General features: G+C 43.1%; 1 protein-coding gene across 2 annotated transcripts in view; it reads right to left on the bottom strand.

The window, feature by feature from the left end:
- Positions 1-4,990: 4,990 nt before the first annotated feature.
- The window catches only part of Celf2 (CUGBP, Elav-like family member 2), a gene marked incomplete at its 5' end in the record, with an annotated part of 179,116 nt that continues 168,806 nt past the window's right edge, over positions 4,991-15,300 (bottom strand). Inside the window, 3 exon segments of one of the 2 annotated variants that reach the window (NM_017197.4) lie at positions 4,991-5,391; positions 7,983-8,126; positions 12,382-12,579. In NM_017197.4, the coding sequence (NP_058893.2) occupies positions 5,264-5,391; positions 7,983-8,126; positions 12,382-12,579 (470 nt within the window). 2 annotated transcript variants of the gene reach the window in all.

Below are 15,300 nucleotides of genomic sequence, written 5' to 3'. Positions count from 1 at the left end.
AGAGAGGAACAAGTATTAGGAAAATGGTTTAATATTGGAGACAGAAGCAAAAAACCGCATCACACAATAACATACATTACAAAAATAAGTCTGACTGTTTCAACTACACGGTTATGTTCACAATGAGGACAGAAGGGTCAGAAAAAACTTCGATCTAAACAGCAAAAAGCAAACTCCTAAAGTTTAACTAATACATTTATCCACTTAAAGTGACTGAGTACTTCTAAATCTAATTATCTTATTGTGTAACTGCACAGTACAGAATAAAGAGTGAAACTTACCGCTGTATTTTAAGACAAAATTCTAATGCTAGATATAAGCAAAGGGAAAAAAAGAAATCAAGCCAAAGTTTTTAATTCTTAAAAGGAAAGCAACTCTCTTTCTATCAACCAGAAATCAAACTTGAAATCAGTCATTGTCAGGGGGCCCACGAGAGTAAGCCACAAAAATTTCCATTTTTTTTAATCTCCAGTATAAAAAATCCCACTGGTACAAAATGCATAAGGACAATCGGCTGTAGAAATAGGAAAGCCTGCGTTTTTGTTTTTTGGCTCAAATTCCATCAAACAACAAAATCCAAATGCACCAATACAACAGAAACAATACTCAAATGGTCTTACAGTTTCCACTAGGTTGCATTAACTTTGGCTTTTCTCAGACAATATTTAAAAACTATTTTGTAGTTCTAAACAAAATGGTATTATTAATCTACAAACAACAATTCCCACAGCACAAAAACACAAATACAGTTTTTTGTATGACATTATTCAAAAGGTAATGAAACTACATTTTTTAAGTTTTATTTTTTTTTTAATTAGCACTTAAGATAATAAAAACAGAAACAGTAAATGATTCCAGAGTAGCACAAGCCAAGGACCTAGAACCCCTGCGGTGAAGGAAAGATGAGCTGTCACACCTTGGAGGTGCCGTCAATCAGAGTCTCTGAGTGAGTTTTAAAGTCTATGCTTTACACGTGATTTTTAAAAATGCAGTTTCCCTGTGTTTTGTCTTCCGGAAACAGGCCCTGTGCACCCTTGCAGCTTTTTCCGTTTGATACTGAGAGATAAAGGACAGTTTGTCTCTGAGGAAGGCTATCTTTCTAACAATGAAACATGCAAAACCAAAAACCTCCCCCTCAATGTACTGTCTTGGTTGCCTGCAAAGTCAGAAGCACTCAACAGAAAGTACCTGCCTGGCCCGAGCCTCTGCGGCCGCAGGTGGATTAAGAGGAAGGAGGACGGTTTGCTTCCATGGGGGAAAAATTCAAGAATTTTCTTTGTTGTTGTCATTTATGCCGTTGGTAAATGAATAGATTCTGAACGAGACGGTCTATGAAATACGACTGGAGTTGTCTTGTGTGTCTACATGTGTGCCTACACCACCACAGAGAGACTGAGAAATGTGTGGTCACTGTTACTGCGCTGAGTGCTGCGGAAGTACAAAATAGCCCTCGAGGACGAAGAAGGCCCCGGCAGTGGTAAACAGGTGTGGGGGACACAGACCGCGGCATTGCAGGAAGTGCTCGTGCTGTAAGGAGGGAATTTTTTTTTTTTTTTTTTTTTGCATTGTGAGAGGCTAATCCTTTCCATCTCAGGGCTATCACAATCACACACACATTAAACCAAATGGAGGCAGGGTGAGAAGGAAGGGGAGCTGAGACCAGGAGCTTGCAGGGTTTGTTTTCCCAGAGACTGGGCGAGTGCTGGGACTGTAGGTAGGACATTGGGGTCTGTGAGAACAAGACATCTGCTCATAAGAAGCCAGACTCAGAGGAATATGGCACTTTCAAAAGCGACAGCAGGATCTAGTCCTGGTATTTGGTTAGTAACTGTGGTGAAGAGCAGCTCTGATCTCCTCTTACATGGCCAGCCACTTGAAATGTGTTCACCTAAAGATCAAAACCCCCTAGGGACCCAGAGAGGCAGGGAAAGGCCTGAGGGATTTGCGTGAAGACACCTTTCTCATTCAGGTGTCCACAGGAGTCTGAGAATCCCGGGCGGAATGACTGACTCAGCATTACATAGGGGTGTTTAAGAAACAAAAGCAACGTTTCTTGAAAGAGTAGACCACCAAAAAAAGCCATTAACTCCAGGGTGTATAAAAATATTGTACACTAGGACATACCATGAAACCCCATCTCGAAAAGCAGACATTGTCTTTAGGGTTTGTGTAGGGGCTAAAAATCTACCTACGTTTACCTTCATAGGATTTGCTCAATCTCTTACATTTAAACTAAAGGAGCATAGGATAATAATAAGGAAGAGGGGGGATAAAAAAGAAAAATAAAACATGGTTTAGGAAAAAGACTTAAGAGTTTTTGGGTGGGTGGGTGTCTCAAAAAACAAAAAACTCAGAAGATACAAATGGAGAAAAAAAATCTAAACACCCCAAAAGAAACCCAAGGATGACAGTATAAAAAGTTACCAACATTCCAGATAGCTCTGGGTAGAAAGGGTTAAAAGTTCAGGACTTTCTCACCTTGGAGGTTTGCAGACATTGTGAAGAGAATACATTGTGAGGGTTGCTGTCATAGCATCGATGTGGAGGGTGATTAGAAAAGTAACACACGGGCACTTATACAATGTCTTACAAAACAGCATAGAGAAATAACGAACAATAACAATTTCAGGCAACAAGACCACGGAGTAGCAAGTTAACAAACTTTGTAACCTTTTTTTTTTGTTTTAAATATTAGGGATTTATACAAAACACATAATAAAATACCATGTTATCAAATTACTTCTCACAGGAAACACGCGGAGCTCTAGGAAGGAAGTACCTTTGGAATTTGGCACTAGATAGTTTTCACTTTTTTTTCTTTAAAAGAAAAAACAAAAACAGATCACATTTTGCTGAACACAAACACATCTAATAGTCCACAATAAAAAAGGTGACATCAATGCTTTCTCAAGCCAACACAAACTTATTCTGGAATAGTTTGTTTTTTTTTTTTTTCTCACATTAAATTTTTTTTTTTAAGCAAACAACTTTTTTTTTTTTGAAATTCTTTTTGTTATAAGTAAACCAATTCTAAGCTTGTCTTATCAACAAATAACATTAAGACCTTAAGACTCATGATGAGACCACAACTTAATCCACAGAAGCACCGACATGACGCAGTTTACAGTAGCTTTCTCCTGTACATTGGAACAGTATAAAATATAGGTAATTTCATGTGCATTAAACCATGGATTGTCTAACTGTGAGTCAGTTCAGCAAAAGGTGACACAAATAGGTAGCATTTGCCCCAAAACAGGGTAAATATTTTCTTATACTAATCTACAAAAAGTGGTTCTCTATATATATCTTAATGAGAAAGTGAGCCACGTAAAATGGCCTTATCAAAAACTTTACACTGCCTGAAAAATGTAAAAACTATTACAGACCTCTAGAGACTTAAAATCAGACAGTTTTTTTTTCTCAAACTGTTTTTGGAAGTAGTCTGTTAGAAACCAACATTCTGTGTCCCTGGACACATATTGCTATTGTCACCAGTGACCGGGCAGAATGCCAATCCCTGTGTAATACTTTCAAGTCTGTTTTATGAAAAGAAAAAAAAAATAAGAAAGAAACATTTTAGCCACAGGTTTTGTTTTCTATAATTTGTCTAATAATTTCAGTCTTGCATGAATGCAGCAATGTTTTTCACATTGACTTCCCAGAATTCATAGCGAGATGAGGTCACATGCAAATTTCAAAGGTCAAAACTAGATCAAAGGTCAGTAGGAGAGAACCAAATATGACGTGAGGTCAGAAAGACATCAGAAACAATGACGGGACGATGAAACTGTTTTTGAGACGCCACAGGGACATGCTAGGCAAACGATGACTAACGGGCATGAAGATGTCTGGGGAGAAAACAAGGAAGAGTCAGAAGTTACACAGAGTCTGCGCAGCAGCAACAACATCACTTTCCAGGGTGCGGTGCGGAGAAAAACTAATGCAAATCTTAGGTCTTCAGGGAGTCTATGAGCCATTCACATAATTTGCATTTCTTACACTCTTTTTCCACAGTACAATGAAACCCCAAGAGAATCCATCTGGAGAGAGTGAGAGGGGATGGATTCTGGGTGCTTTGGGGTGAAGGACTAGCAGGGACAGAGGAGAGGGTCCAGTTTGAACAAAGGTGACATATGGGGAAGTCAAGACAACTGAATTGTAAACTAGATAATGGAATTTACAAACAAAATAATCAGACAAATACAAAGGACAAGAGGATAAAGCATGAACTTTAGGTCTAGGGTTCAACGGTGAAAAAAAGCCCATTCCTAGAACAATTCCTCTAGAGACTACTTCAGAAGGTTCTAGCTAGACAGAGAACTGCTCTTTAGATACCCAATAAGTTAACAATAGGCAATAAATAACTTCCATTATTTCTGAGGCAGTAAAAATTTTGTATAAAAATAGAAATGCTTTTTTTACAAATAAAATTTACAGGCCTGTGGCTTTCTTTTTATTTATGTATTATTTATGTATTTATTTATTATTAAATTTATCTTTCAAGAAACATCAAGTATTTTCACTCATTTTATTTTATTTTTAAACCCTGTAGCTTTAAGAAACAGATCTCTAAATCTTTTTTTACATTAATCCTTTCTAAAAACAAAAATAAAACAATAACAAAATAGACAACCAGTGTAATCATCTGACCAATAAATGTCATGTTTCTTTGAACCCTAAAATAAAATCCTACTTATATTAAAAGAAACCAATGTAGTGGGAGGGTGTTTTGTGGAGTTTTAAGTGCTTCTCCTGGCTTCTCCCTCTGCTGGGCCACCACGCCATCTCTAATCGTGGGGCCCTCCGAGGGGCGGGCGGTGGGCGGGCGGGCAGGGAGGGTGAGTTCTCCAGGCAGTGCTCTCGGGGCACCAGTGGTTTCAGAGTTAGAATTGCACGTTAGTGTTTGCTTGCCTTTCAAATTCTCAAGATGTCATTTACTTGTTTATATGTTTCTCTTTAAAAAAGCAAAACAAATTTTTCTTAAAAGAGTAAGGATATTCAAATTGCAAAACCAAGGAGAATACAGTGGCACAATTGGAGGTGGGGTTTACTCAATAAGAACAAGGTAGCCCAGGTTTTGATTATGGCAGACTGGGTGGGGCATTAGTGGAAGAAACGGAGGCCTTAATGTAAAAATAACCGTCTCTCTTGGTAAAAGTTGGCATTGTGGTCCCTCCTCTGCCTTCCCTGTTGAGAACAGGCTGGCTTGTGGGACTTACCCTAAGAAAGCTAAAATAAGAGCAGGGAGCTTCTGGGGTTAGGATCAGTAAGGTTTGCTGTCGTTTTTGGAGCGCTTCAGCTGCACCTTCAAGCGTTTCATGCCGATCTGAAAGCCGTTCATAGCCTGGATTGCAGCTTGTGCAGAGACTGGATTGTCATAGCTAACAAAACCTGGAAAACAAAGGGGAAGGAGGCAGGGCGGTCAGGGTGAAGGGGAAGCCAAGCAGGAAAGGGGGCTGGCGGGGCTGGCCGGCACCTTGTGACTGCAATGCTGAGCGGTGCCCATCCTCGGATCTGAGCTGGGTCTGCTAGGTTTGTGCTGTCCCAGGCATGCACAGTGCATGTCTGTGGACATCGGGGGAAATGCCACTGGCGAGTAATCAAGGAGTGAGTTCCATGTGGGATGAAAGCTTCCTCACAGAACTACAGCTACCTTCTCTAGTGAACTCTGTCCCTCTATTTAGTGCTTCGAAGGCACACCTATTTGTTTTACCCCCACCCCCAGGCCCCTCCTCCCCTCCCTGGGTCCTCTGGGAAACATACTGAGGAGAGAGTGAGTCCTATATATACTCACAGACAGTCTACACAGGGCTGGCTGCTCAGGATGAGTCACCCACTGACTTAACTCAATTAGAATAATGTATACTAGCATCTAACATTTTGGAATTACTGTTCAGACAAACCTGGGGAAGGTACTGTCTCAGGGCTTAGTTAAGAGTCCCTCACATCCAGTTATTTGTATCTGCGGCAATAGCCACCATCAGAGAGAGGGGCATGTCTGCCTTTGAACAAGAACAAATGATACTCTACAGAGTCAGGAGAGGATCCTGGTGGCAGAGTTGGCTTTAACAGAGTGGGAGGTGGGTCAGAAGTACCAGCATTGCCTGGTCAATGCTGAGGCAACCCGAGAGCATTTGTGACTGAGTGGAGACAGGAGGCTGTCCCAGAGACTGAATTTCACTTCCAAACATCAGCAATTGGAAGATTATAGCATCTCCACCCATCTACTACTATTAAAGTTTAAAGCTAAAGAGAAAATTCATTACAAACCAGTGGAGAGAGCAAAGGACATAAACATACTTTGAGCAGAGTTCTCAGCTGATAAAAAGGCAGGAAGTCATTTCACAGGTAGGCTGAATGGCAAAAATGGTTGTTTACATTTTTATTAACTTTAAAGCCCAGTAAAAGTAACCTCAGATCTAAGACTTCACTCTGGTGTGACTCCTCTTTCTCTCAGGGTCTTGGGTACAAGTGGCAAGATGATTGGAGAATGGAATGGGTCAGAAGTGAGATGGATGGACGGACAGACAGATGGATAGATTACAACAAGCAAATCAGTAGCTAACCCAGATGGTGAGACTAGCCTCGCTCACGGAGGAACATGGGAGCACAGCTTTTAAGGGGAATTGAAAATGCATCCCTGATTCTCACAGCTAGTGTGTATTATCAGGAACATATTAGTTAAGTAGTCTGTGGACTGACAAAAAGCTCTTTTCAAGGTAATGTTTCCTCAAATCACGAACTATAGTTGCTTTTAGTCTCCAAATAAACTTAGAACAGTTATGAAAATAGTTATGCAGCTATGAAGGTGTGGGCCAGAAAGCCTTGCACAGGAAGCCAGGAAGCCAGCCTTTCAAAGGTAGCTGAGGCTCTCACGTGCACACACCGTGTGACAGCTTAGTGTTCATGTCATTCCTCTGCTGTCCATGGGCTGTGCAGTGGGTTTAGGCTGGCAGCCTTTCTCCTGGAGGAGAAACATTGCCTGAAAATAGTTGATGCCTTAATCCTTCTAATCCCTAGCACCAGACCTGTAGGAACCAAAACATTACCTAGCAGTCAGCCAAATAAACTTTGAATTTCTGGGCTTTTGAGAACCATCCTTCTTTAGATATTTTTCTTTGCAGTATATACATTCCTAATTTTTTTGGATCATATTTTACTTAATAAATTGTACTACCTCTCACAATGTGAATTAGTAAATTGTAGGAGTGATATCAGCAAAATGCTGTGAACTCACTGGGCTAGAGCTTGCTAAACAAGGCTCTGAGCACCCTGGATTCTTAACTTCTTTGGGGGCTAATCAGTCACAGAGATAAAGAGGTCATGGATTTAACACTGCTGTCCTTGTGGTACAGAAGCATCCGGACATGAGTTTTCATTACTCTGTTTAAAAAAAGGAGATGCTCCCTCTGAATAGTAAGGCTGCAAGGGCAGAGAGCTAGGTGTCTGGGGGTGTTTGGTTAATACGCAAATGTCCCTGTGCTCTGCACCTACTCATGCAGCCCTGGCCAGGCTAAGCCCATCATAATGCTTTGTTCTCTGGAAGTACGGGACAGCAGCTGCTAGTCCGCAGTCCACAGAGGTGGAGCGGCATACGAGTGACACTAGTAAACCTGAGTGACAAGTCCTGACTCAGTGCGTGGGCTATTTGAAACTGTAGGAGTAAGACTGCGGGGCAGAATGCTAGCAGTGCTTGTGTAGAGCACAGACAAGACTGCAGGGCTTAAAGAAACAACTACTGCTCTACGGTGAAAGGGAATCAGGCAGATAGGAAGGCACTTTACTGCTACAGTATAGCTATCACCTAAGGTAAGGCAGTGTCTGTCACTTGTGTATGGCTCTTCCCCCTTCTCTGATCAAATACCTCTGCCCACATCTGTGTACATGCAACTCGAAGGTCAAGAGCTACCACCGGAAGGAAGGCCCTATTTTGACTCCTGACTAGGAAACCTGCAATGCTTAGCTAGGTCTCTTTTGCATACCAAAGCACTTGCTCAGATTGGTCTGTTTGTCAATGAAGACTTTAGCAGAGATAACATTTCCAAAGGGCATGAACATCTGCAGAATGTCCTGGTCTCCAAACTCCTGTGGAAGGTGGTAAATAAAGAGGTTTGCCCCCTCTGGACCTAAAGAGGAAGAAAAAATCAGAGTAAGGTATTCCCCAAGTCTTAGTTCCCGAAGCCTCTTAGGAATACTTCAGTAACAGGTAGGCTAACCATTTGGCTTTTTCCTATGAAGAATGAGCAGAAGGATAATGTCTAGGCACTGGCATACTATTCAGGAAAACACTAATCCTTTGAAATGTTCTCACTGGTGGCGAGGGGTGGGATGGGGAGGTGTGGGGCATGCTATGAGTAGCTTCTTTTTCATGGAGAATCTTTGGATTACTTCAGTGCAACATCTCCTTAGGGGTGAAGGAGGAGGTGGGGCAGGGCAGGGATAGAATTTCAAACCGGTTACTCCTAGGTAGCCAAGTTTCATGTGTAGACTATTTGCTGAAGTGGTCTGCATGCTAAGCAGACTGCAGCAATTTGGAAAAGTGAGTACAACAGCAGCAGCACTACTCAGATTTCCCAGTCACTGACAAAGTTACTCTGTCAGTTTTGATTTGTTGTGTGCGCTTGCGCGCGCACGCGCGCGCACGCACACACACGCACACACACGCACACACACTGTAATAATCATCTCTCTCTCTGTTAGAATGTTGGGCAGGGAGTCAACAGCTAGGTGGAAAGGTAGTTTTACAGTTTTGACAGGCCTTTATGTCACTGAGAATTCGCCTTGGGAGTTAAGGACAGAGGATACAAAAGCTTCTTCAAGACGGAGTTAACAGAGCTTTCCCCCTTTCCATGCAAACTCCAGAAGGCAAACAGTCGGTTTAGTTCTGCAGCTTAGGTTAGTTTTCTCAAGTTCCTCACTGAACTCAAGACTCACCTACACCGGAGCTGTGTGAAAGAAACGACAGAAGATGCATCTGACAGAGAGAGGATGAAGTTGGGGTATTTTTTGGATGCTGGAAAAGAAACTCACAGAACTGAGGAAGTGACTTCTGTCCCTGGCTCTCACAGGAGAGAGAACTTGCCTGCCTGTTCCCTGTGGAGATCAGGGCCAGAATTCCATGATCTCCCTGCAGAACTACTGGGCAACGATGTGTATGTGTGCAGCCCTGAGTAGTGAGAATTAAGTGACCTTTGCGAATCTATGAATCGGTACATCTTTGTCTGCCCTAGGAAACCAATGACAGTCTTAAAGAATGAGACTTCACTGGAATCAGATGTAGTTATTTCTTCCTCACTTAAAAACACGTCAACATTACCATACTGCTTACGTACTCTATGGCTATGTCTGGGACCCAGCTCCAGGGAGGCAGCCATAGTTGATTCGTAGCCTTCACTGCTGTCTGGTCCTAATGTGGTTAATGCTGGAAACATGTGCTAGTGCTATTGTGCCATGCACATTCTTAGGAAGAGGAACACTGCTCAGAGGGGTTCTCCACACTGAATGCACCTTTCAGGCAAAGCATTTAAATGCTTCGAGAAGGATTAACAGAACTGAAAGCATTGTAAGCGTGTTGCCACTCCTGAAGTCTGAGCAGTAAGCATACTTTTAATGAACAGGGCAGACTGTGCATGAATGATCCCAGCAATTCAGAATGGTATCTAAATTCTGAATATGTCCATGCCAGAGAGATGAAGACTGCGACCAGTTAGACAGGCAAAAAGAGGTTTTGGTCCTTTTGTTTATTGTTTTCCCAGGGATAAATTCCAACATCTTCATAACTCCTCTCCTCTGACATCCCTTTACCAGGAAATAGTTTGATCTTTTAACCCTCCCAAACCGAGGGGAAAAAAAGCAGTTTCATATAGAAAAAACCTTTATTGCATGCTAATGGTACAGTGGATACCAAAATCAATAGCCCTCGTCTATGTCTCTGACTTCCTCCCTCCTTCCCACCCCCTCTCTTTCTTCCACCCCCTCCCTCTCCCTCTCTCTCTTTCTTCTAAATCTCCAAAAGCAATAAAACCCACACAACTCCCCCTTTTGACCTGTCTACTTTCTCCCAGCACACCTTGAGTGGCAGCTGTATTACTGGTCCCTGTGGGCTGTTTTTATTATGTATTTCTCACAGGGTGCCCAGGGCAGCACAAACCCCCTCGGCCCAGAGGCACCTGTGTGTAGAACAAAGCTACACCAACCACCAGTGTGGATAAGCCTCTTGCTGGGTACCTGGGGCTCCAACTACTTGTGGGTGTAAAGCCTGCCTGCTGTAAGGAGAGGGAGTGGGATGCATGAGAACGGCCATAGAAGGTTCACAATTGCATGACATGTGATAGGCTTTCCTGATACTTAGATCTGTAGGAATGTTGCAACATTTCACAAAATTTACCCATGGAACATTAATTTAAATCATGTGTCAAGTCTAAATAGTTCATTTTTCCCGTGGTGGAAAAATACACCAGCGTCCATGACTAACTACTTCAGGGTACATTTCAGCTCTGACCAAAGGGCAGCACAAGGATGGAGCTGTGGATTAGGGAATCTAAAATCTGATGAGCGGTAGACCTGTTCTTTCCCTTCTTGTTATCACTGGCATTTTAAGTTACAGTTTCCCTAAACTAATGGCAGACGGGTGATATGTATCCTTAGCTAGATCAGCTGGATGGGAAGATGGTCAAGGGAGAGCATGAGAAGGGAAGAGAGGGATGGGAGCAGGCACGAACAAACCAAGCCAATGAAAAGAACAACCCCAAAGCTAGCACTAGACCGAATGAAGAGCCCAGCACATACCACTGTTAGCGAACATCCCTAGAGTTAGTACCTGTATTAGTCAAGGACAAGCAGCTTACGACAGTGGGCTGAGGTGAAGTTCTTCAGGAAAACGTTCTTATGGGACCAGACTTTAACCACTGACTTTTTGATCCTTTGGCGGCAGCTAAGTCTGAGTGACACAGTTAATACTGTCCTGTAAAGCCATGCTGGATGGCAGAGAGAAGGGCACTCGCGGAACCATTCAGGAAGGACACTTAGCTCTGTTCTTTATGGGTCACCTCCTATGGTGCTTACTTCTCAGTGGCTCTCAGACCCTTCAAAGACTAAACAAAGATGGCCTCGTGGGGTCTCTTTCAAACACTCAGTGAAATACAGTTGTCCAAATAGCTGTGTATGCCTGCAAACCTACAAAAGATGTCCCGGCTAAGAGGAAGGGGGCAGGGTGGGGTGTTGTTGAAGCAATGAGAAGTAATGTAGGTCTCATGTATTTTTTTTCTTTTTTGAAGATCTCTATGTTCTTTGTCAAAGGGAAATTTATTTTCTACTTTTAACACTTTAAAGTTGTATCTTCTTAAAAATCCTAAGTTTGCAGAATAAAAGCATGATATCAGATTACAGGTTACCAGACTCTACATAAATATGTAAGCAAAAGCAGTTAGTAGCTATGGTGAGAAGGTAAAGGGAAGAATAAGAATAGTCTTCTCCCATCTTCTGAACCAGTCAGAACGAGATCGGCAAGCTGCTGACAGTTCTAGGGCAGCCAGTCAGTGAGGAAAGGCAAACCATCGCGTGTGGTGCTACACGGAGGTGTTCATGCTCCCAAGAGACACAGCCAGTAAGACTGACACAGACTCAACAGCAGCCTGGGCTGTAGGTGAGACCCTATTCCAACCAACCAACCAACCAACCAACCAACCAACCAACCAACCAACCAACCAACCGGACAAAACAATCAAGAGGAAGAAGGACGAACTTCCCTTATTTGGAGTAGGTAATTAACCACTATATAATTAGTTTTAATTCATCCTCAGGATTTTTCTGAAATGTCTCCTGCCTTACTAGTAGCACCGCTAGGCGCCCGATCACTCACTTCCTTTCCCAGAAGACGTCCTCCCCATGGTCTAAGTTAGTTCTAACTGGATTCTATCATTAGTCAAAACTATTGCTTTCTGAGAGGCAGCCACACAACTTCAGGGGATGTACACCTTAAGAATCTAGGGAATTCAGGAGGGTTCTTACCCTACACCAGCCTGAACCAAGTGGTACCCTTGTACTGAGGAATCTCTATGAGGAGAGAAGACCGAGAGCTTGTGCTGACTGAAGAGAGGATGTTCTAGGCAGTTTTGATGGTAGCAACTAGTCAAGTAAGTTCCTGTGAACACCTGATAGATAAGAACTTCAGGGATGAGTGAAAAAGTGAAAAAAAAATGAGATCAACAGAGAACTTTTTAGAAAGGGCTTATATGCTTGAGACTTTTAACATGGATATTAGAAATTAGGCTGGTGATTGCTCTTAAGACACTGGTTCAAATCATCTTCTAGGCATGCTCTAAAGGCAAATCCAAGTCTGGCTGGCCCCGCCAGGCCCTGGGGATACAGGTAGATACCTACCTTCCTTCTGGCTGCCTGCAGCGCTCTGCTGCTGCAGCAGGCTCTGGCTGTACAAAGTGGGCAGTGCAGCTGCCGCGTACTGCTGAATTCCTGAGTAGGCCTGCGTGAGGGCGTCCATGGTGCCAGCCGTACCATTCGTCAAGCCTGTGGCGCCAAGTCCTCCATTCAGAGCCGCCATACCTGAGAGCATTTGAGCAACTTTACAAAAAACCCAACAATAGAGAAGAGAAATAGCACTTACTCATTAGTGCTTTCCAAAGGAAGTCAGAGAATCATTGACAGTACAACAGGAAGTGCATGCAGCTCACACACCAATGAAACCAACAAAGTAAGAAACAAACAAAACAACCACACAGAAACGATACATATGGAGAAGTACAGCACGACAATGTGGAGGGAAAGGAACTAAACAGTAACCCTCCCTCCCCTTGCCAGTGAAGCCCTGCACTCAGAACCATCCCATGCAGGAGTTGCTGGTAACACCACTGGGATCTTTTAGAAATCTATACCTCTGCTTCTTAGATCTTGGAAGCATGCAAAGAAAAGAAAACCCAATCCAACCCAAACCTGTGTGGCTGAGACCTAACACGCATGTCCACTGCTGTCCACTGACCCTGTTCAGAAGGCTGGGGAATCGAGAAACTGCTGCTTACATTGAAGTTGTGTGATAAGGAAGTCGAAGAGCAGACAAGGTCTTAGTTCTGCACCCCAGCGAGTCAGCAGTACCACTGATATGACTTTTCTACACAGTCCCAGGGTGATGTGAGGAACTGGGACTTGGGAATACATAGCCTAACTGGTTCAGACTAGGGCAGCAGGACACTTCGGGCTGCTTACACCCTATGTGCACACACACTTGTGACAGAAATCAGTGTCATGCTTCCTAGTGGACTGGAATGACACTGTCTATAACCTGGGACTCTGGCAGCAGCTTAGAGGATCTGCATGTAGACCAGTGTGTAATACTGTCCTTGTTCCCTGGCTGCTCTAGTCTGTGACACTATCCTAGAGTGCTCCGTCAGAGCAAACAATGCTTCACTGAGTATGAACTTGCACATGAATTCAGGAAATGGAATACATAACACAATTGCCTTTGCATTTTTCTTTTGATTAAAAAGGCTTTAAAAAAACAGATTTGTTTCTGAGAAGAACTTACTAGAAATAATGCTAATCTTGGTGGTACCAGAGGACAGCTAGTAAAGATCCTGGAAAAGCTAAGGGGAAATCAACTCAGCACTCCCTTTAGTGCCACCACTTGCAGTCCTCAGGAAGGAAAGGAAGTGGGGATCCCTATCTACACTGTATGTGTGCCTCTGCTGCCTGGACAACTTCCTGCCTCAGACCGGAAGGACAATGTGTGGGATAGAAGTTGACCATGACTTAGCTGTAGAGAACTCTTCTAATGCTCTGGGTTTGGAGCCTGGAAGGAGACTGAACTGGGCCTCGAGTAGCTGTACAACAGTGTTCTCAGAGAAGCTGGGTAAGGAAGTCTGTAGACTGCAAGGATGAAACTCTAGCCCTCAGAGAAAGGAAGTAATCCAAAGTCACTCAGAAACTATGCACAGTAAGCTAAGAGGACCTATTGGGCCTCCTCTAGGTCCTCAGTAGGAATAAGTCTGTTCTCTTCTATGAGGTCATGCAGATAAGCACTGTTAGAGAGCTTAGAGTCCGTCCCCTATTCAATGAGTCCTCAGACACCATCGAACCATATTTACACTACTGTCTTTTCTTCCCCACATCTCTATTGTTGGGGCTGCCAAAGGACTGGAGAGGAGTTCTCTTTTCCCTTTTGGTCATGGTTTATGTGTGCTGTTCAGTATGTGTATGATACTTCTGAGTATGTGAGATGACTTGGAACCAGTGGAGTGAAACTTTCAGTTCCACAGCAGGTATTAGGAATGTAGGTCATCAAGCTGTGGACTCAATTCCTCTATAGGAGGGAATTCTGGAAGGAAAGTGACTTGCCCTCTATTCCAAAGAGTGTGGATTCATGTGTGCACAGCAGCCTTTAGAACTCTGCCTGACATGGACATGCGGAGGCCTAAAGCTCCACTCTAATGAAGACCTCCAAATCTACCTGTCCTAGCTTGTCATAAGGGCTGTGGAGTGTCTATACACTCTCACATTAGTCCCATATAAAAGGACCTGACTTAGGCTGTAGCTTGAAATTCTCCCCCATTTTGGCCGTTTTCCACCTCTTAAGACAGAAACAGAATGAACTTTACATCTCCCAGAACTAACTAGATTTGTGGGAGCCTGCAGCTCCAGCAGGCAAAATCGCAGCTATGCCGTCCATCCTTCTGGGTTGTATGCTGTCATGGTCGGTTGTGTTCTTAGACTATATACTCCAATCAAGAGCTCCTTTCTAGAAGCTCTGCTTGCTGCCACTGCCACTGTGTATGTAGAAGACAACCCCTAGCCTTATGTGTTTGGGGGCAGTTACAGGGAGGCACCGAAATACATGGAATAGAGATGCCAAGGTGGGGAGAAGTGGTCATACCAGCCTAAAGCTTCCCTAGTCTATGACATAAATCTTTCTTGAATAAAGAATAAGAGGGGTCAAAAAGTTCTTTCAAACAAATGCACTGAGAATGTTTATACCATCTTGGAAAATACATTATATATTCTGGAATTACGCTATCTTGGAAAATATATTTTAAAGTCTTGGCGGCTATGGGCTGGCTAAGTCCAGGCAGTAGCAGGTGGAGGTGCACATCTGAAGAACCCTCAGAGGAGGACTCAACTGTGGGGAGCAATTCTTAGACACTAGGTCATGTTATTCTACATTAAATAATCGTGGTATCAAAGTTAACATGCATCAATTCAGCTGTTAACATCTGATTGCCTCTGAAAGCCTCGAACAATAGAAACAGGGGTTTGAGAAAGATTAGTTGAATAAAATATTTCCATTAAAAAGAA

Source organism: Rattus norvegicus, chromosome 17 (genome assembly GCF_021556685.1).
Source record: "Rattus norvegicus strain SHRSP/BbbUtx chromosome 17, alternate assembly SHRSP_T2T, whole genome shotgun sequence".
Classification (NCBI taxonomy): domain Eukaryota; kingdom Metazoa; phylum Chordata; class Mammalia; order Rodentia; family Muridae; genus Rattus; species Rattus norvegicus.
This window is presented reverse-complemented; position numbering and strand designations above follow the sequence as displayed.